General features: G+C 45.9%; 1 protein-coding gene across 1 annotated transcript; it reads left to right on the forward strand.

Moving 5' to 3' along the window:
- Positions 1-157: 157 nt before the first annotated feature.
- TCAF2 (TRPM8 channel associated factor 2) lies at positions 158-23,019 on the forward strand. Its single transcript, XM_030267966.4, has 9 exons — positions 158-269; positions 8,458-8,577; positions 9,375-10,008; positions 12,444-13,414; positions 15,267-15,361; positions 16,319-16,532; positions 17,816-18,055; positions 19,921-20,258; positions 21,777-23,019. Exons 3-9 carry the CDS (start codon positions 9,392-9,394, stop codon positions 22,020-22,022), a joined length of 2,721 nt encoding a protein of 906 aa, XP_030123826.4. The 5' UTR covers positions 158-269; positions 8,458-8,577; positions 9,375-9,391; the 3' UTR covers positions 22,023-23,019.
- The last annotated feature ends 608 nt before the right edge of the window (positions 23,020-23,627 follow it).

Below are 23,627 nucleotides of genomic sequence, written 5' to 3' on the forward strand. Positions count from 1 at the left end.
GCGCCCGGGATAACAGCGCCCGGGATAGCGCCCGGGATAGCGCCCGGCTGCGCCTTCGGCTCTGGACAGCGCGGGTGGGGGCGGGCGCCGCACGCCTCCTTCCCTGCTGCTCTCGCCGCAGCGCCGGCCCCTGCTCGGCGAGGAGGAGGAAGGGGAGGGGAGAGGGAGGGACCGAGAAGTTTCTAGAGCGGCTGCCGCAAAGCGCCCGGCTGTGCCAGGGGCCGGGGTGAAAGTGTGCGTCGCCCCCGGGGGTGGAGAGGACGGCGGGGGTAAGGCAGCCGCCTGGCCGCGTTATACTCCGGGGAGATGGGGGCGCAGAAGAGGAGGAGGAGGAAGAAGAGTTTATTTATGGCAGGAGGGAGGGCTCGCTTTTGCAGCGCTGAGCTTGCCGTGCAGGTGCGCCCACCTCTCGCTGGTGATGCAGGGGAGCCCGGCCCAGCAGCGGAGAGGAACTGCTGCGACCTGCCCTGGGGAAGCTTTATTGTAAGCTGCAGTTACAATAAAAGTAATGCGTCTGACTCCTCAGTTTTAGCAACCGTGTGCAGATGCATGGCTCATATTCTTTTTGCCCACCATGCGGCACTAGGTGGTCCCAGGAAAGGTAGTACAAGTGGGCACAGAAGCACCGTGCCGACAGCAAGCCGGAGGAGTTCGGGCATCCCTTGGTTGGGGTCCTATTAGGAGCCGTGTGCTTGAAAGCCGTTTGTTACCCAGGACCAGGAAAGGTAAAGACATGCTTAGGACACTGTGTAAGGTCTGTGGCTTGCCCGTCTCTATCTGTCCACGTAAAGTAGCACTGATTTGTGCATCAACCTGCTGCTGGAGTATTTAGGGATGCATAAGTAGAAATAGGTGCTCCCACTTAATATGAAGAACATTAGTACAAATATGCAGGAATTAGCACACCTAATTCTGGGCTACTCAGCATCTGTACATGCCTCCCGGATGGTATGGTACATTCAGCCAAATTATTTGCAAAATCCGGTAATATAAAATCAGGCTAGAACCGTATCCATCACCTTCACTATAAATAAAGCAAGCAAAAGCGTTAAATACGCTCAACCTTCCACTGCAAGCCTTGAACACCCGCCCCCTGGACACGCAGCTGCAGATTTGCCCACTCCTCGCATAGGGCGGCACCTTTCCCGGCTGTTCTTGAACTTTCCTTCCCGCCCGCTCCCTCTGCTTTCCCGGTGGGTGCTGGGCGCGGGGCCGGCGCAGCGCAGCTCCGCCCGCCGCTCCGCGCCCGCGGCTGCGGAGCCGCACCGGGGCCGCGCCCCGCGGAGCGCCGGGCGGCGGGAGCGCTGCGGAGCCGCCGCTTCTACTGCGCCCGCCGCGCCTGGCGCTGGCTGGGCAGCGCGCTGCCTGAGCCTTCCGTATCAAAAGCGGTGACTGAAGGAGACCGGAGGCTCGCCGGCGGGCGCGGTGTCCCGGAGCTGCCTTTCCAAGCCGCATTGCCGTCTCGCGGCGCTCCCAATGCAAATCCCTGGAGTGGGGGCTTGCTCTGTGAGGAGGGTACAGGCTGCGTTTGACCTGCTCTGTGCCAGCATAAAGCTGCGTCTGTGCCTGGTGCACAGCGACTCCGGCAGCCTGAGGTGGGCTCTGCCGGTGCCAAAGGAAAGGAGTAGCAAAAGAGACTGGAAGAACCTGTAGTTACTCCGGCAGCTGGGTGTAAACTGGAAAATCTGCAGGTTTCCCCTGAGAAAGAACATGATTTTCACCCCCCCGCAAACGTACACTTTAGTTTACTTTCAATCTGAGTAAGAAGGGAGAGGGCAGAAAAGGAGAGGATTGTGGTTTCTGCATGCATTTGGTCTAGAAACTTTTAGCTGCTCACAATCTGTAATTTAACATGGATGAGTTACTTGATTGCAGATTAGATCTGTAGGAAGTACAAAGCTGGTTCTGTGCATAGACTCTAGACCTTGATACACTGAGGAGCGTGGAGAGAAGCATCTAAGTTGGTTCTGGTCTCAAAGGTCTAGCAGGTCTTGTTGGGGAAGGTACAGTAAAAACACAGGAGATAATTCTTCATCTAATGATTCTGTAGGGTGCTAAATTTACAATCTCCAGTCAGCATTAGCACCCAAGTTCTCCTACGCTCTCAATGCATCTGACGTATTTTTTTTAATGTAATAATAAACCAACTATATGTTGGTTTAAAATAAATCTTTACAGGCCATTCTGTCTTAAGTTTGGCAATGAAGTTTCTCTTTGGTACTGGTACTTTTTCAGCTCCATGTTTTCTACTTCATAATCCAGCATTTGAAAATTGAAGTATGTGTAATTGGTGCCAAATTATCTACAACTGCCAAACATGATAGAACCAAGTTTAATAAATTGGTAAGTAGTAGAAAGGAAAGGAGATCTTTTAGTGGAGATCGTTTATAGATGTTATACAGCTCATATTTCCAGCCATCCCCTAGTTTTCAACATAGCAGTGCAAGCTCTTACATAAGTAATTTAAACCAAGTACTGCAAGTTATGTTCCCTAGTAACTTTTCAAAGACTGTTTAGACAATGTTAGAGGGCCTCCCTGAAAGGCTGTATGTGCAGGGCTTTACGGAAAAGGGGACAGAGACAGCAGCAAAACAACAGTGAGTGTCTGGGATGATGTCAATGCCATAAGGCTTCCAGTAGGGTGTGGATGGAGGGAAGGCAGGTCGGAATGGTCTCTTTTTTAAGCCTCTTTTAAGGCTTGCTTATAGTACCACAGCATTGTAAAGGCACCTTAAGTCAGGCCTGTTCTCAGAAGATACATTGCAGACACAAAGGAAATATTTCAGAGCTTGATGGGTACGCTTAGGTGAAGAGAAAATGAAAATTTTGGCTATAGCTTTCAGGCAGAGCAGAAGACAAGTGAGATGATTGCCTAAGGCAGCAGAGAACATTCTGAGCAGTAAAATATCCTGAAATACAACAAATTCCTGCAGGAGTCTGCAACAGCCTCCCAGGACATGAAGCCAACCTAAAGCTGGTCAGCAACATGCTAGATTTAGGAATAGGTTTATATAAAGACTTGCTAAAGATAACGAGGCTTGAACTTAAAACATAAAAGATGGCATAGTTCAACACAGCTCAAACACAGCTTTATCAACAGGACCTACACAGGCAACAAGGGCAGGACTCAAGGTGGCCTAAAGCCCATCAGGAAGGGAGGTCCTGTCAAAGGGTTGGCTTCCCAGGTGTGCCATGGCTGGAGTTACTGCACTGTTTGTGTTGACCAAAGCCCCACCGTGTCACACTGTGGCCTGGAAGTTCACTTGCCCAGCTGTGTTGATCATGCTGGCACAGCAGACTCCCGGAACTGGGAAAAGAAGTGAGGAATGCGTGTCTGTGCAAACTCCAAGATGACATTTCGAGATAACGGCAGAGTAACCAAAAAAGGAATGACCCTGACTATTACTTTGTGATTGGAACAGGAACTGAAGCCACACTCAGCAAGAGCACTGGGTTCATGCTTGATTGGCTTGGAAGGGCTGAGCACAGGGTGTAAGGAAGGAATAAAGGCAGAAGCCACACACTCTGTGTTGACTGGCACTGGCCACCAGCTGGCAGGTGTAGACAGCCAGACTTCAGCAGGGACACCCTGATGCCAGCTGCCAGGGAACACAAAATCCGAGCCAGCATAGCTTGAGCGTGGTGAAGACCTTCCTGGGGAAACTAGTACAAATAAGATAGCTCATGCACCATGGGCAACAGTGATAATTTGTGCACCCGTGTTGTTTGAAGTAAGGCTTTAAAACATTGATTGATAGTAACAAAGGGTTAAGTAAACTTGTTTGGCCTTTTCTTTTTTTTTTTTTTTTTTTTTTTCTGAGGGATTGTTTGGTTACTGTCAAAATCCCAAGGAAACCCCAGATACTCATCTGTTGGTGTGTCACACTTATACTGAGCTGGAAAAGAATGTGACTTAATAGACCAGGGACAGCTTTAGTTATTTCTGTGTGCTGCATTATAAAAAATAATGGTGATAAGGAGGAAGAAATGCTCAGTTTATGGAATTGCACATTTTTTTGTTGCAATAAGCAGTGCTGCCACTGAAGTCTGCACAAACCTTCTGACCCTACACTCGTATTTTGTGTGACATGTTAGTGATAGATTATTAAGCTGCCCACCACCTGAGTTATGCGCTGCCTGTTCTTCAGTCTCAGCTTCACTCAACTGTCCCAGTATCCCTGCTTTCCCTTGCTCCCCAACAGGACATAGCAAAGCAAATTCCGTGCCATCCTTTTGGTTTGGGAGGGATAAAGTTGTTGTTTTTCCATATTCATGACCGCGTCACTGCGGGCTGCAGGAGATTGGCACGGCCCACACACAAAGAGCATCAGACCTCTTTTCTGCTCCTTTTCGGTGTTCACTCATCCCCTGCCTTCAAACCGAGCAGCATTTACAGGGGAGTGATCTGAGCTGGTACACAGCAGGCATGCAAATGAGACTCAACCCTTCCAGCGCCAGACTGGAAAAGGGCTCCATGTCTGCATTTCCCGGGGATTTCTGTGCTGCTCAGCTCCCTGTGCACCAACAGATGTCAACGCTTTTCTAAAATTACAGACCATAGGACTTACAATTAGACAAGGTCTCACTTTTTAAAAATTGTTCTCTAGTAAGGTTATGATTTCTGCTGTGCTTCTGTACATTGATATATATTATTTAGTCATTTCATTTATGTGATATATGCTGTCCTTTTTAGATCCCAGGTAAAGATTTTCAAAAAGCACTTGTTTGTGTAGGCATCTCTTCTGATTCAGTGTATCCCCGTCTTTACCAATTATAGCTCATTAGCTAACTTTCAACTCACAGAAATGTAGTAGACTGATTTATAATTAAGGTATTATTTATCTTTCCAAATGTAAAATTAATTTAAACATATCTGATCATGTTTCATCAGTTGCTTTCATTTTGTTCTTTCCTTGCCTTGGAAGCAATTAAGATTACTGGACAAATGTATGTTTAGACATTCAGATTTTCTATCTCTTTGTATCTCATTAGCCAGTGAGTGTACCCTAATGTGTGCATGGTAACAGCACCAGAAAGGATGGGCAATTCATGTTGCTTTTTCCTTAAACCACTGCAACATTTTACTAGGCTTGGAAATTGTAATGTTTTATAATCTATTGTTGTAAGTGCCACGTGAAAATAATGCCAATAATAGTAATTACACATGGTAATTGCCTAATTGATTCTGCTGTACTTTTACTAAAAAATACATTTTTTTTTAGGTTTTATCAATTTTCAGTATGTTTCCTAATGACTCTTAGGACTGTCATTGTTTAAAAAAAAATACCTGCAGTATCTTCCTTTGTAATTGCTATCTTGATCTAATTCCAGAGTTCTCATTAATTTGCAACCTAATCTACTTTTTCTTTGGCTCTCCTTCCTTTAGATGTATTTAACTTTGTTTTTTCTACTTTTATTATGTAACTTGGAAGGGTTTTCTTAATGTATTTTTTTCTAATTTTGTGTTTCCCATGCAAGCTTCTTGCCTGGCTTCCTCCCACTTCCCCAACCCGTTTCTCCAGCCGTGTCAGAAGAAGGTCAGAGTGGATGTTTGGATTGTTACAGTGTTTTATTACTGTTACCATAAAAAAATTATTCCTTATAGCCAAATCTGTGAAAGCCAAATCTACCCTCTTTCGGTTTAAAACCTTGTTGCTGATGAACAGACAATGAAAATAAGTATTTTTGTCTCTTCAGCAAATTCCTCTCCTTGCTCAATTTGTTGATAAACATGGGAAAAAGCAAGAGTCCACCAATTCCTTACTGCTTACAGACTTTGCAGCATTCTTGATTCTTAGTTACTGTGCAGACAGCTAGATTGTAAATCTGAAAGAGTGGAAAGACTGGAAAACACAGGAGACCACCCTAATGAGGAAGAACAGCCAAATCCCTTGAAATGATGTGTCTCACTCTCTTAGGCTGCCTGTGTTCTTAACAGGTGAGACATCTCCATGCCTGTCTTGCCTCTTTTGTCCTATAGTTCACAGATACTGTACAATCCCATAATTTTTACTCATGGAAGTCCTCCCATATCTTGAGGGAACCTCAAAGTGAGGTTGAGGGAACTCACCCGAAAGTGACTGACTACTTAACACACAAAATCTATTCCCATATTCACCCTCAGAACTTGCCCAGGTCCTCTGTCTCACAGATACACTTCTGAGTGGACCAAGGGGTATTTCTTCCTTTGAATCATATCTTTTCTGCCTGTGTGTGATGGCTTTTGGACAGCAGATAATCTTAAATCTGCATTTAATGAAACCAAAGTACCTTCCCATCACATTTTTTTCCGTTTTCCAGAGACAGAAGAAAGACTAGGATAGATTTAGTAATCTGGCAGGGTTTATAAATGTTTGCTCCAATACCTGCTCTCACGGTGTTCTCAGCTCTGCAGGGAGTAGGAACTCTCTGGAGGTGAGAGGTAGAAGGTGTGGGAAGGAAGACAAGGATTTCAGAATCTTTGTCTTGAGATACTGTCATGGAGAATTTTTGTTTCCACGTTAAGAGGGGAGGCAGCTAGGAGCCAAAATCTTCCTTCTGCGTGGGCCCAGGTCTACTGGTTGTTTCCTCCTAACTGATGTGAGAGACAGGCAGCTCAGTCTTCTGCAGCTTCCTTCAATTCTTGTTAGACATGTATGTTCTCTGTTCCTGCTGAGTTTTCTCCCTTCTCTAGAAAGAGGAGATCATTTGTAGTTGTGTCTGCTTGGGGTCTAATGTGTGCACTTCTTCTCTCCACTCTGAAATGCTTCATGCCTTTGAAATGGAAAAGTTGTGATTACATAGGAATTGGCAATTCTGTTATATGGTCACAATTGCTTTCAGTCAAGAGAGTTAACATCCTTTCCAAAACAGCCTCTCCTTGTTCTGGATAAATGCCAGGGAGCAGGAGTGTTCCTAGGTCAAGAGTGTAGAGTTAGCTTTCAGATCCTGTGATAAGAAGAAAGGTGGGGGCTAAGAAGTTTGCTGATCTTACATCAAACCTAATCCTGTGGTTTCTCCCCATGTGGAATAACTGAGGGACAATCCCAAGCACAAATACAGGCTGGGTGGAGAATTAATTGAGAGTAGCCCTGCCAAGGAGGACTTGAGGGTGTTGGCTTGACCAGAAGTCCAACATGACCTGGCAATGTACATTCCCAGCTGAGAAAACCAACCAAGCCCTGGGCTGCATCCAAAGCAGCATAAGCAGCAGGGCAAGGGAGGGGATTCTGTCCTGCTCTTGTGAGACCCTACCTGGGGTGATACGTCCAGCTCTGGGGTTCCTAGTAGAGGGAAAACACAGACATCTTGGAACAAGTCCAGAGGAGGCCACCAAGATGATCAGAGGGCTGGGGCATGTCTTCTATGGAGACAGGCTGAGAAAGTTGGGGTTGTTCAGCCTGGAGAAGGCTCCAGGTGCACCTTAGAGCCCCTTCCAGTACCTAAACAGGGCTACAAGACAGCTGGAGAGGGACTTTTTGCAAAGGCATGCAGTGAGTGACAGGACAAGGGGGAATGGCTTGAAAGAGGGCAGGTTTATATTAGATATTAGGAAGAAATTCTTTGCTGATGATGGTTAGATACTGGCACAGGTTGCCTAGAGAAGCTGTGGATGCCCCATCCCTGGAGGAGTTCAAGGCCAGGTTGAATGGAACTTTGAGCACCTGGTCTAGTGGAAAGTGTCCCTGCCCATGGCAAAAGGTTTGAAACTATATGTTATTTTAAGTCCCTTTCCAACCCAAACCATTCAGTAGTTGTGATTCTGTCGCTTAATATGAGTTGCTGAAACTATCCACCTGTTTTTCCTCTCCCTTGCACCATGGTCAGTGTAGTACAGTATAGGTACATTAGTATCAAATCCACAGAAACCACAAAAAAAACCCTTCAGTATTTTCCAAGGCTGCATTACTACTTTGCTGCATGATTTGTAGTAAAACACCCTAAAGCATTTAGACCTTGTACGTGTAGGGCTTCTTCAAACCCAGGGACACAAAGCTGGGGTTCAGACTAAGCCAGCAATCAAGCACTTGGTAATTGGGCATCATAGTTTTTATCCTATGTTAATCAGCAACTTTGACTCACGACTCATATGCAAGACAATAGTGGAGTCCCATGATAGTTTTGGTGAAAAACAGCACTTCCAGAGACGACCAGAGAGGATAAGTGATACTGTCATTCTAGAGCAGGTCGCTGTTTCTAAGCACCCTGGGGCTTGTGCCAAATCCAGATCAAGGCTGCAGCTTCTCCAGGACTTGCTATTTTCCCGTGTTTGGATGACAAGGGTTTGCTTTCCAAGTAGCCAAATATGAAGTGTGTGTGAAGCCTGGTGTTAGCACGGGATGCTGCCAGGGAAAGGTCCACGCCCCTTCAGAGCAGCATAGGTGTTGTGCTCAAAGCCATTCATCAGAATTCTGAATGACATAAACTGGGTGGGACTGGGTCAGAGTTTCATACCTCAAAGCCTTCCTGTTTGCACAGCCACAGCTGCCCAAGATCAGCAGAAGACAGCTTCAGGAGAAAGCTGAGCCAGACTTTCAAACCAAGGGAGCCTTATCAGAGCAGTGTCACTCACAGACCTCAAAGGGCTTGGCAATCAAGGTCAGTACACTCTCCTTACTTCACAGGCGGGAAAACCGATGAAACATAGCTATGGGAAAGAGAAATTATTTTATTGAGATTTAAAACAGTTTGGATCAGGGAAGTAGGCCATTAATCTCCTGTGCTCAGACACGCTGTCATGGGTACTATGTGCTTTAAACTCAAGTTATTGCAGGGAAGCTGGTCATCTCCATCATTTTTGCTGACTTTCCCTCACAGCACTTCCTAATACTAAGCACAGGCTTATAGTGCCTAAATGGAGGTAGAAAAGTAGAACATGTTGCAGCAACAGCATGTAGCTCTGTACATATCCAATTAGGAGCTAAAATGTGAACCGCATGTTTGAATTATACTGTGCATTGTGTTCATACAGCCTTTTCATTTTCTGGCTGTTCCTGTGTAAACCACCTCTACCATACAAGTTCCTAGTAGACTTCCTGGAGCTTCTGGCACTCTCCCTCTTCAAATAAATTGTTAATGGGAGAGTGAATAACTTTATTTCCCTATTTTCCTCCATGGTGCATATCAGAATTTGTTGAAACAGTCATTTTGTCTCCATAATCATGGTATATTTGTAACTTCTATTTAAATGTGTAAATAGTGTGATAACAAAGCTAAAACAAGCAAACGAACAAAACAACAAACAAACCAAATCCCCAGAAAAGCTGTATCCACAAATCTGATTCCTCTTTGTTTAGAGTTCCTACTAGCCAACAAAAAAAAATTGCTCCATAGGGTTATTACAGCTGTTTCTTATTGCTGAAATTTACTGTAATGGATGTTCTTCTCTCTTCCAGACAGGAGTGTCCTGGAGATGAAACCCTGTGCCACCTACGAGCGGTTAGTGGATGGTGTCGGGCCATGGGACTTCACTGGAGGTTTTGTTCCCTGTGAGCTGCTCCTTGTTGGAGAGGATGCCTACCCTGTGCTCCTGAGCGCTAAGAAGCAGGTCCTGATTGCTGTTTCACAGTATGGGAAAGGCCGGATGGTGGTCGTTTCCCATGAAGGAATCCTGAAGAGCCCCAAGTTCTCCCAGTTCCTCAGAAATGCCATGGAGTGGCTCAAGCCTTGCCCGGAGGCCCTGGTTGGGGTTCATCCTCGGCTGGATTCCCTGTCCCAGGTGCTGCTCGAGGCTGGCACCCAAGTGCAGGTGGGGGCAGAGCCCAGCCCGTCCATGGGGGTGTTCTGTATGGACGCCTATGACAGCTCCCAGGCCAAAGGCATCGTGGACTTTGTCAAAGGGGGTGGAGGGCTGCTTGTTGGAGGCCAAGCCTGGTACTGGGCGAGCCAGCACGGCAAGGAGAAGGTGCTGTTCGAATTCCCTGGGAACCAGGTGACCAGCGTGGCTGGCGTGTACTTCACAGGAAACACTGTGGAAAAAGGCATCTTCAAAGTCGCCAAGAAGATTCCCAAGATCCCGTTAGTTGTCCCGTGAGTACCTGAATTGCCCTCTCTTTAATCCACCAATTAGGTTATGCGGGTGAGTTGTTTGTAGAAGATTTGGGAGGTGAGAGGTGAAGGTGAAGGTGAAGGTGAATGTGGTTCTTTAATAACCAGCATGGAATTGTTGCCTTCCAATTTAAAGGGGTCTTTCCCATTCTTTGAAATTGGAAAGGATGCTGTCTTCAACTGCTTCCAGGGCAGCAGGACCAGGCCCAGGGAATCCATTCTAAGAGGAGGAAATGAGAGGAGGCATCTTTTAGAGCAGCCTGCCTGATCAAGTGTACCTGAGTGAAATGCAGCAAAACAGGGACAGGAGGAGGAACTCCTCTCTGTATCCCCACACATCCCTACATTCAGGGCAATTTTCCCACAGCTGTAAACCAGGTTGGAGATGAAGCAGCAGGACAGCTCTCTGGGCCAGGCTCTGGCTGACAGCTGCTAAACCTGTTGAGCCTGTTCCTTGCAGGAATTTGCTTCTGCAGGTAAGCCCCTGGAGCTGGCCAGAGCTGAGGCTGGGTGCCACCTCCCTTCTCAGCTTCTGAAACAGGCTGTGGGCAAGAAATCTCAGTGCTCTCAGTTTGTTTGGGATTTCAGCCTGGCTCTTTAGGTTCTGGATTATCAGGTGTAAAACTCAGTGCTGTTATGACTCATGTTGCACAACTGACCAGGCATTGGAGACCTGGATGTTGCCCTGCTCTCTTCCTCCCCTTGCCACTTTCTGCTAAGTTACATAAGGCACAGCAGGTTCTCCAAGAAGCATCAGTGCTGCTGCACTTCCTCTGTGTGGCAGCTTCATTTCACTGTCATAAACAGCTACTGCAATTACAGTAAAACTCCCTGCAAGTCTTTCCTTCCTTCTTTTCCTTGTGAATGTAGAATGCTAAATCTCTTATATTTTCAAACAATTAATGGAATTTGATGCTTTTTGTTTTTTTCCAGTAAAGGTAGTAGAGAGGTCTGCTGTTTAATTCAGTTAATTCAGTTAAATGCTTAGGGCACAGCTAACAAATTAGGTTGCTTAATTAAAATTGCTTCTTGTTGCAACCTGCACTGCACAAGCATGTTCCCACTGCTTCATGCACAGGGCATGGAAGAGGGAAAGGGGTGGGGAATTCTGAAGAGAAAAATTACATCACAATTAACAAGACTTCAAATGGTAACTAAAGAGGAATTACACCTTGTTTAGGTTGTTTTTGTGGGGGTTTTGTTTGAATCCAGAGCCACAGAGAAATGTAGGTCTCCAGTTTCTGTGTAACACAACAGCTCTGTACATCTGGGTCTTCTTGACCAATTTGTGTGCAGAGAATCAGGCTTCAGTCTGAGACAGGGGCTGTGCCATATGGCTGGACACATGCTCTGTGTGACAAAGGGTCTCAGTAAAGTAATAACCAAAGAAGAGCTGCAGATTTAATTCCCATCCTACGGGCATGAAGAAGGGCAGCGTCATTTATTCTCACTGAGTTGGCAGCAATGGCCACATAACAACAGATCCTTCACAGATGTTGGGGGAAAACTGCTTGGCAGAACCAGGGGAAAGTGTACACAAAGCTTATGAGGGTAATTCAGCATGTCTTTCTCCACAGTGACATATAGGAGTTATATGAAAATAGAGATAAGAGAGCCTTGCACAGCCTAATCTCTTTCTATTGTGGAGACCAGCAATGTGAGGTAATGTGAGGTGTATGTGTTAAGGCTCTAATTCAACTTCCAGTCACTCACAATTTGTCTAGCTGTGTGTCTGCCTGTCTGTCTAGCCCATCTGTCCTAGTACTTCTTTCTTCAGTTCTCAACAGTGGCAGAGCTTGGAAAAAGGCACAGAAATCTTCTGGGCTCATCTAGTTTATTAAGCCTAGGGTGGAGCAAATAGAAAAAGTTTCTCTTAAAGGAGATACACCGATTCCCACATTATGTGCAGTTTAAATCTGCAGTTTAAAAGACTGTGAAGGATCTGAGTTTTGAATTTATGCAGTGTATTTAGATTTTTAAGTGGCTCTTCAAAGATGGAGGTTTAGAACCTTCCTTTTGACCTATTTATTCAAAATTTTAAATGAGGGCTGAGATTCTTACAGATTTGCTTAGCTGTAGTAACTGAGGCTCTAAAAGGAGAAAATTGAGGCATTGATGTATTTTTCTTTTTTAACAAAAGAACTGACAGCATGATGCCCTGGGACGAAGGAGAAAGAAGAGACAAGGATGGCCACTGAGAATAGCTCAGTTGGTTAGAACATGGTGCTCCTAATAGTCTCAAGGAGATGGGTTTGATCCCTATATGAACCACTCCGTTAAGAGCTGGACTCAGTGATCCTTCCAATTCAGAATATTCTGTGAAATCAAGAACTCCCTAAGTTTCAGCTATGACACCAGTTGTTTTGTTCCAAGGATTCTGGGCTGGGGGCTAACCTGGACCTCTCTTGGTTCTGCAGGCACCAGGCCAACCTGAGCCTTGACGCTGAGTTTCTCCTGCGCGGTGTGTCGGAGCTGGATTTGGTGACGGGGGGCATTCCCTCCACCTTGCTGGTGCACGGAGCCCTCTCCTTCCCGCTGTGCCTGGACAGCTCCCAGCGCTGCCTCTTGGCTGCCGCACGCTACGGCCGCGGCCGGGTGGTGGTGGCGAGCCATGAGAGCCAACTGTTCTCCCCAAAGCTGGCCAAGTTCCTGCTCAATGCTGTCTCCTGGCTGGATGCCGGGAGGAAGGGGCTGGTGGGGGTGGATCCCAGCCTGCAGAAGCTGTGTAGCCTGCTGCCTCAGGCAGAGGTGAAGTCGCAGGTGTCACAGCTGACAGGTGACATCGGCGTGTACTGCTGCACTTCTTACGGTGACAAAGAAGCCGAGCGGATCCACGCTTTCGTGGCAGAGGGAGGTGGCCTGCTGGTGGGAGGCCAGGCCTGGTACTGGGCTTCCCAGAACTGTGGCCAAGCCGCTGTGGCAAAGTATCCTGGCAACAGGATCCTGAACCGCTTTGGGCTGAGCATCCTGGGGCAGAGCGGCCGGGCGGCCAAGTACCCGCCGGTGGGGCCGGGACAGCACTACCACTTCCGCAGGGCGCTGCTGCTCTTCAGCACGGAGCTGCAGGAGCATCAGGAGCTCACAGAGCCCCTGAAGGGCTGGCTGCACCCCCTGGCACAGGACTGCGCTGCCTTCCTGCACATCCCAGCCCACGACTGCCCGGCATATGCCTCGCTCCACCGCATCCTGACCAAAGTGCTCAAGAGGACTGGGATCCCGCAGGTCAGCAGGCACTGCCCGGTCAAGAGCAGCTCCAAAGAGGCAGTGCTTCTCTGCATGGCCACCGAGCTGTCCCTCCACATGACAGACAGCGCAGCTCTGGTGCAGAAATCTGCTGCTGGGGTCTGTGCCTTCCCTGTCACTGTGGAAATCGATGGCACAAACCCAGGTGAGGACTTACCTCTCTTCCTCTCAAGGCATCCTGTTGCTGGGATCAGTGGGGTGCCCGCCTTCAGTGGGCCTGCGTATGCATGAACATGGGCATAGACGTGCAATTTCACCATGGGCTTGAGAGGAGACTGAGCTCAGTGCAGTGGCAGACAGGCTCCTTTTGTGGCTAGCCCTAATTTTAGCACCTGAAACACCCCATGGAATTCCTGCTTTCTCCCTGTTGGTGCACAGGCACTGGCAGGAGAAGAACCTCCAAGTGGTACCACAGGGCATTTGCATGGCACAATGGTTTTGGCAAGAAAGCTTCTCTGAGAAACCCTGGACTCTACATTGCCGTTCCCATAGTTGTGCTGATACAGGCATCTATGGAGCCATCCTGCAAAGAGGTGGGAGTAAGAAACAAAAAGTTTATTTGTTATCTAGGTAATTTCAGCCTGAGTTGTAGCACAGTCCCATAGCTTGGTGTATCAGCACAATGGAGGGAAGATCTGATTCTGGGAGTGAAAGAGGCTGGAAGTATGGTGGGACCTTCTTGGGCTGACACCGCCACTGAAGCCAAAGTATTGGGTAAATATACCATAAATTATTTGTCTAAGCTTGGGCTTTGTATCCAGCTTGCTGAGATTCCTGCTCACAACGGATATGTTTAAACTGGGTTAAATTCCACTAGTAACTTTTGTCCCCTGGACAGATTTGTTTGGTATTGGAATATGATTTAGAGGAGTTGTTTACAAATTGTTCTAATGAGATAAAGAAGGCTGTTCTGGAATGGCAATTCTGAGTGCAGTGGCTGTGCAGAGTGAAAAGTTGTAGAATAACTTCTCACTGGTTTTAATACTAATGAGTCAGGACAAAAGCAGAAAATACTCAGAATTTGTGTCATTTCTCATAAACAAAAAAGAAAGAAAAGGTAACAAACCCTGAGCACCATTTCAAAACTACCTTTGGTACAAATTCAGTAAAACTGAGATGAACTGGTAACACAATATGATATAGTCTAATTTGCATTTTTCATTGGATTAGGTTTTGCTTGACAAAATTGCTTTCTTGGATGACAGGAAAGGTTGTAAGTTGGGTGCTTAATGACAGTTCAGCTCTTTTTAGGACTTCTAGTGTTTGAATTGAAATATGCCTAAGTAAACTTCATGTCAGAATTAGGTAGTGGAATCTGCCTGACCAGTACAGTAGAGATGGATCAGTTTTGCACTGAAAAATCTGTAAACTGCAAGTGTTGAAAGAGATTTATGCTGAGGAGACTTGCATTTTCATGAGAAGACTGTCTAGAGAAACATGATGAATTGTAGTGGTACCCTTCTTACAGGTACACCTAGCACCAAATGATCTCTTGAGGCTTTCTCATCACTTCAGTCAGCTAGAAATGACAATTCCCATGGGTCCAGTTTGTGCTGGACCAGTCACTAAGGACAAATGTGATGCCACTCTCAGTCTGTTATTTGGGAAATGTTTTATGACCATCACAACTTCAGTTGTGTAATCCCACCATAGCTCTTATGAGGTCTTTAGTATAAGAGGGTCTGAATGTAGGAAGTGTTGGGGGTTTGGCTTCTTTTCTATTTCTTTTTTTAAATCCGTCTCATTTTTAGAAGATACTACTAAGCACATTTAAGCTTGGTGTTTCCAGAAGTGTAAATCTGGATGGGCTTGCTTGCTAATGGTGTGATGATTTTGTTCATTTATTTGAAACTGTATTTCTGACAAGCTGGGTAAATGAGACATGGCAAAAGGAAAGGATGGAAGATTATCCTCCTGTTGCAACTTGAAATCCCCAGGATCTGTAATGGTCCAGACAAAGTAGTCCTTGACTGTTCAGAACTGCTCTTATGTTTTAGGAAAGACAGCCTGGAGGAGCACAGGACTCTACCTCCCCGAAGGGCACACAGCAGTGATAACGTGTCCCTGCCTGGTGGTCGGTGCTGGTCTGAAGGTAAAATCTCTCTGCTTGGCGTTGGTATACACCAGTGTATTTGTCGGGTGAGCGCTCAAAAATAGCGCGGGGAAGGGTTTTCTCCTTTATGGCTTTTTCTACCCTTCCCGCCCTTTCCTGCTGCTGCCATCCTGTGGCACTTTAAATGCTTTGTCATCATTTCGTCACCTTGTGTCCCCACACTTTTCTTTTGCATTCCTCCCATTCTGTGTGCTGGAGGGATGATTGAGTGTGGCTGCTGCTTGAGGGCTGTTGGATTTTGTTCTGTTATGGTGCAAAAAAAAAAAAAAAAAAAAAAACTGATCAAGATAATTTTCAGGTCCAGGATAAGTACTTGGGCCCTTCTATGAACCAAACTTGATTCTATCTCTCCGGATCGCTCATAAATTCCTTTGACAGTGCTGTCACTACTGCTCATGTAGATGTATCCAGATGAGATAGGCACTGTTACTTGGGATCCTGTTCTGCAGAGTACAACAGAATCAAATGCTTACCTGCTTGGATATTTTTGCAGTGATCTTCCTGCAGCTGAAATGCAAAGTTAACTCAGACACTTCTGTCTGGCCCTGCAGCCACGTGCTGTCTGTTTTTTTATAAGAGGTCTAAGGAGGAGGCACAATAAAAGAAGCCAGTCATGACCACATCTCTCCAAATGATGTTATAGGAAGTGACTCTGATGCTGGGGGAGGGTGGAGGAATGATCAATGCAAGTGCAGTCCAGTGGAAGAAATCACTGCAGGACTCTGACCTGCTGGTGAAGGATGCACTTGAGCCAGGAATACTGGGAGAAGAGCTGTAAGACTGAGACAGGGACTAGGCTGGAGTCAGAAGGCTGCTTCTGTGGGCGTCCTCTGCAGGGACAGTGCTGCAGTGGAGAGCTCAGTGGGTGCTGAGGTCAGTCTGCCAGGTCACACTGGCACACCTTTGACCAGCTGTTCCTACACTTCTGCTTGCCAGGTGCAGGTTGGGTGTCACACGGATGACCTCTCTAAAGCCAAGGAGCTGAAACGGGCACCAGTGGTGATCCGCACCTGTGATGTTGCCTGCCAGAAACAATCCATTTCCTGCCTCTGGGGTGGCCTCATTTACATCGTAGTACCAGCAAAGAGTGTCCTGGGGAACGTGCCCATCACGGTGGAAGGGGCAGTCAGAGCTCCTTTCTTCAAGCTTGGTAAGCTTGTTTACCTTGGTGCTTTTTGCCTGCGGGCTGCTCACAGATGTAATTGTCCCAGTGACTGAAAGGTGGTCCTGTGCTTAGGAAGATCTTAGAAATACTTGGATTTAGGAATATCCAGATTTATTTTCCTTACTATGTTGTCCTCTGGGATTCCCATTTTTCTGCTAATTTTTAAGAAGGGTGGAAGGGAGGTCCCTCAGAATCACCAACCTATCAATCAGCCTCAGCTCTGTGCCTGGAAAGATCATGGAACAAACCCTCCTAGATGCTATACTAAGGCACATGGAGGATAGGGAGCTGATTTGGAACAGCCAGCCCTTCACCAAGGAGAAGTCCAAGGAAGATGGGGACAGACCTTTTACCAGGACAAGGGGCAATGATTTTAAACTAAAAGAGAATTGATTCAGACTATTTATAAGGAAGAAATTTTTTACAATGAGGATGGTGGAACACTGAAACAACTTGCTCAAAGAAGTGATAATGGATGCTTCATTCCTGGAAACATTCAAGGTCAGATTGGGAAAGACTCTGAGCAACCTGATCTAGTTGAAGATGTCCCCCCTGCTCATAGCAAGAAGGTTGAAACAGATGACTTTTAAGACCACTTCCATCCAAAATATTCTACAATTTATGAATCTCTGCTTCTGGGTAAGCCACTTAGTCACTCTGAGCCTGGTACGTGGCTGGGAGTAGGTGAAAGAGCCTTTACAAAATGGGCAGGGTTTGTCCACACCCAACATTTCTTGGAACTGAAGTTGTTATTTCTGATGGAAACTCTTGTGCTTGGGAGAGGAAGCCTGATCACCGCCATGGCAAAGCATGCTTTGTGCTCTGCCTGCTTTACTGTGCCCTCATATGGCCATCTCTAGATCCTACAAGACATCTCTGCTGAATTTCCCATGTTCACAGCAGTCTCTCCTCCCCTCCCCTCCCGGACTGTTATGTGAAACAGCAACTCTGCTGGACAAAAAGAAATGAGACGCTGGAGAAACTTGATGCTTCTTGTTCTCTGATACAAAACAGGGATCAGTTCTTGATATGCTACTCTGTTATATGCCAGTCCTTTTCTATTTCTACCTATTAAAGAGCCTGAGGAGGCTTCCCAAGAACAGATTGAGGACTGGCTATTTAACAGCCACCACCCGCAGTCATGCAACTACCGCATTCTCTTTTCCAAGAAATTTTCACGACCTGGTCTCTTTCTCTGAGCTAGACATCTGTGAGCATGCTCAAGAGTCAGAATTGTGCTTAGCTGTTTTTCTGTGTTGCTGCTGTAGGGGAGACCTGTGAAAAGCAGTGGGAGGCCTGTATCCGGCACTACCCTGCCCCCTGGGCAGAGCTGGCTGTCGAGAATCTCATCCTGACGGTGCCTTCCGACAGCATCCGCCACATGGAGAACCCACGGCCGCTGCTGACCCTGTGGAACGAGATCATGGTGGCGATAAGCAAGCTGGCAGCTGTACCAGCAAAATTCCCGAGGCCAGAGAGGATTGTCACAGATGTCCAGATCTCATGTGGTAGGTACAGTGCCATGTGGCCTTCTCCAGGGCTGCGAGGCAAGTGGCCTCTAGCCAGCAGTGTCTGTTCCTTCAAGGTGATTTTGCTAAAACCAGACTGGGAACATATGTGAGGTGTTAAATGACTGTGACCCTTGCATATTGGTGAGCTACTCCATTAGGGTGGAAATGTGGTAAGGCAGGGCTTGAAAAACCTACTGACCTTTCCAGATGCCTCCCTGCTCTCAAAACTGGTGGTGTCTCCTCAGCTGTTCTCCTGCAGGGGTGTGTTGAGATGCAGAGTTGCTGACTACAGTGGCTTTAGCTCACATGCAGTTACCCATTCTCCCTCCTGAATGCACTGCAGAGCCAATACAGCTGGGAAGCAGTGACCTGATTTCTGTTTTGTCTCTGGCTCAGCAACAGGACTGTTCTCATGTGTTCAGTGATAACCTTTAAACCTCCGTATGTCTACTTGCTGGAGGTGGACTCCACAAAGGTTATTGTGGGCAAAGCTTAAAGATGTGAGCCTGAGATGATGGCAGTGTGGAAGCAGGTCCAGCATTGCTGTCAAAGCCCCAGAGTGCGTCTTTTTGTAGCTGATATTCCCCCACTCCAGCTTTTCCAGTTATGAACTGAGTGCCTTCACTCGAGACTCAAATTATATAGTAAACACGGAACTTTGCAATAAAAATTTCGCTTAGTTGTTTTTTGGGGGTTTTTTTAATGGTTAAATTCATCATCCCACAGTGAGACAAGGGCTTGGCATGAACCCTGATGCCCTAAACTTTTGCTAAGCTACAATGGAAAGAATTTGTAGCACATCTTGGGAGTGTTAGGTTCTGCTATGCTGAGCAAATGCTAGTTAAAAATATCATAGTCTACAGACATAAAATTTCTTTTGGCTGAGGTGGACTAAATGGTTTCACTCACATTTCTGGATCTGAACTTTTTTGGTGCTAGTGATTGCTAATTGCATATCTTCCTCTTATTAAAAAAGAGGAAGCTCAAAATCATCACTAATTCCTGAAGAAACTAGTTCCAGGCCATTCACGTTCTATGTTCACTAGTTCCTGCAGGAAGGGGATTGCCATTCCTGTTCATTTACCAGGCTCCCTGTGTAAAGGGCTGCTTATACCCTGCTACAACAGGTATCTGAATCTGGGGGCATTGCTCTTGCATGAAGTTTTGGAAATTTTCCAGGAGGACCAATGAGGGAAGAAGACACCAAAGAGGCATAAGTAAAATCCCCTGTGGTGCTTGTTTCTTGCCTTGCAACCTGCTGGGAAGTTGTTTATGGAGTAGCTATCCTGCAAGGTAAAGAACAGGCATGTATGACAGGCTTTGTAGCCCTTAAGAATGACAAACTGTGTTTTCCATGTGTCTCATCCACACCAGTGACCACTGGAGTGCAGACCTGCAGTGTCCACACTCTGCATAGGAGCTCTCAAGGAGTGCCATGGTGCTCACTCACATTATTGCAGGTTGTGTTGGTGTCGACTGTGCTCAGCCTGTGGGAGTTCAGGTGTGTTCTGGGCAATGGTCAGGCTTTTCTCCTCATCCTAAAACCTCAACTTCAGTCCAACCATGAGTGTACATTTATATATAAAAAGGGAAAGCAGGCAAAACTGCACTTAACTGATGGTTCAGTCCTACCTTTACTTGTTTGACTGTTCTAAGGGTGGCTATATGTTAGGGTGAAACATGATGTATTTCCTTATGTCACACTGGGAAAAGCTGGTCATTCATGGCAATAAAAAAGTGTTATTTGTGAGATGGAGGAAAGGCACTAGAGAAATGAAAAAAAAAATACAATAATCATTTACATCTAAGAAGCACTGAGGTGAGCACTTAATGGCATGTGTTGCTGCCTGTCTCTCCTGCAGGCTGGATGCATTCTGGCTACCCCATCATGGGCCACCTGGATTCAGTGCAGGAGATGTTAGACGTGAAGCACATGCAAACCACTGGTCTTTGGGGTCCCATCCATGAGCTGGGACACAATCAACAGCAGCAGGCATGGGAGTTTCCCCCTCACACCACAGAGGCCACGTGCAACCTCTGGTCTGTCTATGTTCACGAGGAAGTGCTGGGCATTCCCAGGCATCAGGCCCATCAGGCACTCAGGCCACAGTGCCGGGAGGAAAGGATAAAAGCCTATCTGAAGAAAGGTGCTCAGCTAAAGGACTGGAACATGTGGACTGCTCTGGAAACATACCTGCAGGTAACAGGGAAAATGGGTGTGTGTTTTAGTGCAGTCAATGAAGCCTGTGTCAGAGGGGTGTCTGCAGCCTGGTGACTGTAGCTGTGAAGTCTTGTAAGTGTTTGATTACTGTCAGGGTTTTTCTTGGGTCCAGAAAGCACCTGAGAGGTAAACAGGCAGAGTACCTAAAGTTGGTATCTCCTGAAAACCTTCCTTTCCCAGACTTGGGCTTAGCCACTCAGGGAGATAGCTCAGTGCAATGTGCTAATTTTTCTCCCTGGAAGAGAAACAGGAACTGCTGCTTGTTATACAACATGGGAAAAGGAGGATCAAACTTGGGCACAGCTTTTTAGTCCACAGCAGATTTCCTGTGGGACGGTGGGCTAGTTGTCAAAAAACCTTGGCACTGTAAAGTGTCTAGAAGAGCCAGGATTTGAAGAGTCTTCCGGTGAGTTACATGGCCTTTAAAAAAACTTACAGAGAGGAGGATGTTCATACCATCCAGTGCACTAAGTGGAGCCAGTGTAGTCCATCAAGTGGCAAGAGAATGGGCTCGGCCTATGCTTCTGCACACAGAACTGTGGTCGAGACTCTAAAACATGAACCCTATCCTAGATGGATTAAAGTGCATTCTCTCAGGAAGCATGCAGGAGAGATTTCCCCCTTTCCATTAATCCTCCTAGAAACTATTAGCCTAATGGAGAGAGCACTCAGCCTGATTTTAACTGAGAACTGCAAAGCAGATGTCCATTATGATGGCTTAAGCTACTGACTGTTGTGAGATGAGTGTTCCTCAGCTCCCTTGTCTGAGAGCTCTCACAATTCATATGAGGAAAAGAATATTTACTGGAGGAGTATTGCTCCTGCCTTCTCCACATCCCAGAGAAACATCTGCATTGTCAAGCTGAAGAGTCATCCTCTGGGGATTTTTGGTGCAACAAATAACAAAATATATATACAGAGGGAACAGTTTTGAGGGGAGGAATTTTCCCAAAATACCTTACCAGTTTGGCCACTGCCTCACTGCCTCACTCACGCCTGTAGGCTGGGATGTCTCATCTCCTGCCTGATTACTAACAGGACTGCTGGAATAAATGTGGCATGGAAGAACAGTTCTAATTCTGCAGCAGCAGTTTTTCTGTATGAACTCCTTTTGTTCTTATACTTAGGCAAAGCATGCCCTGTTCATAATCTCCTGTGCCCCTTCTTTCCAGCTATTCTGTCAGTGTCCCCTCTGATACTGTTTTCACTGTCTCCAAAGCAGCAGCTTATATAATAGGTTGCTGAGACTTCTGGCTACTCCCAATGTATCTTTGATCTCTGTCTTGGGAGATCAGTGTAATGGGGAGATATTTTTCTGTACTTTAGTGCTGTTAGTTATGCTCTGAAGCCTGAAAAGCTTAGAAGCTTTCATCTAAATTTACATTCATTCTAAAAGACACTGCAGACACTCATGGAATTTTCTGTCGTTTGTAACACAGGAATAATGCCAGTGAAATCATAACATAACTGTTTGTACACTGTATTCTTTTTCATCAGTTGCAGGAAGGGTTTGGTTGGGACCCCTTCATCCACATCTTCTCTGACTACCAGAAAATGTCCACGATCCCAAAAGACAACACTTCTAAGATGAACTTGTGGGCACAGAAGTTTTCTCAGCAGGTGAATAAGAATTTGGCTCCATTCTTTACAGCCTGGGGATGGCCTATCAAGAAAGAGCTTTGTGTGGAACTGTCCTCTCTACCCAGCTGGGAACAGGATCCAATGAGATCCTATAGAACATAAAGGAAAACTACCTAAATCTTGGTTTTTATACTAGCTATGGCCTATCTTTTTCTCCTTGTGTGCTACATGATAGATCACTATGTGCTTGGATTTATTCTGCATTCTTCAGCTTCTTGCTGCCAGTGGAGGCCAACTCCAACAGAAATTCAACAGGGATTAGCAGATCAGCAACCACCTAAGCCATCTTCTGAAGGGTAAAATAATCAGTGAACTTTGTTCCAGGTGTTTCACCTCAGGATGAATGTAATTGTCAGCTGATTTAGTTCCTACAGAACTTTTCTCTGATGAAATGGAAGTTTTCTGAGTGGAGCAATACCTGGACCAGTTTCAAGGATTTTACCATGGGAATAAAGATCTTCAAAGCAAATAGTAGCCCCCACAACACAGTTGTATTCTTATGTTATAATCTCAGTAACATGAGATTTTCACAGTTATTCACAATTATTTCACTAAAATCCCTAATTTTTAATTCCTCTTATTATGCAGAATCTCGCAGCACCTGCTGTGAAAGTGGCCTTATAATGCATATATACAGGCTATATAATGCATAGTTGATACTGAAATGCTGTAGATTTCTTCCTACATTCTATGACTGTGTGACCCAGCATCCATCTTTAGGTGAACAAGTCAGTTGTAAGTTTTAGCTGTCCTTCAACCATAGCCTAACAGCAAGATACATGCCAAAGAAGATGAGAGAGTGGAAAGAGGGAGGTGACTTGATTGTAGTGAGTAATGGTTTGACTTGTGAACTCATCAAAGGTTAAAATACAGGCACTGACCTGAGAGCCTGAGGGAGCAGAGAGAAGGAAGACAACAGTTCATCAACACAGAGGACCAGCCTTTTCAAGGTGCAACAAAAGTTCAAGTTTCTCCCAGCTCTTTCATAATTGCTCAGCTATTACGGCTTTTGGCAAGCATGTTAATGCTTAGCCTAAGAGCTCACTAGTCCTAGCCTATTCCTTATGTATCAGTAATAAATAAAAAGAAAATCACTGTAGACTTGCAGCTTTTGTATGTGATCCTATTTTCGTGTCGCCATGCCCAGTAAAAAAAAGGCCTAAATAGAAATGACCTAGATAGAAGTGGCCTTGGTGATTAAGTTGTTCAAAGTTGAAAAAAAACCACTATGGAAGTCTCTAGTCTGTGGTGTGGCCTCATATCTATCATAGTGCCAAAGGAGAGCTCATTAGGCCAAATATCAGTCACAATTAAAGAGGCTGTGCAGCCTCCATTCTTCAGCCTTGGTAAGTGGTCCCAAAACCTAATTGTAGTAAAGAGGCCTTTCTGCATTTATGGCTTACCCATATTTTCCTGATTTTCTGGAGGTTTTCTTTTTGTGGTCGTGTGTAGAAAATGTCAAAATACATCATGTCCCAGGAAAGTCTTTGCACTAAGCTTCACATTTCTTAGCCCAGAAAGTATATTGATAAGACCTTCAATCAGGAATTAATCTCTTTCCATGTTCCCAGTATAGGCATGTCTGAGACACCTTTAAAGTGGCTTGATATTAAAAACTGAATATCATCAACTTTCAGCAGCAGCAGATGTGGGGTCACCAAAGACAACTGGAGCCCTTGCCAGCATCCCAGGATCTCTCTGTGATTC

Source organism: Taeniopygia guttata, chromosome 1, assembly GCF_048771995.1.
Source record: "Taeniopygia guttata chromosome 1, bTaeGut7.mat, whole genome shotgun sequence".
NCBI classification, from domain to species: Eukaryota; Metazoa; Chordata; class Aves; order Passeriformes; family Estrildidae; genus Taeniopygia; species Taeniopygia guttata.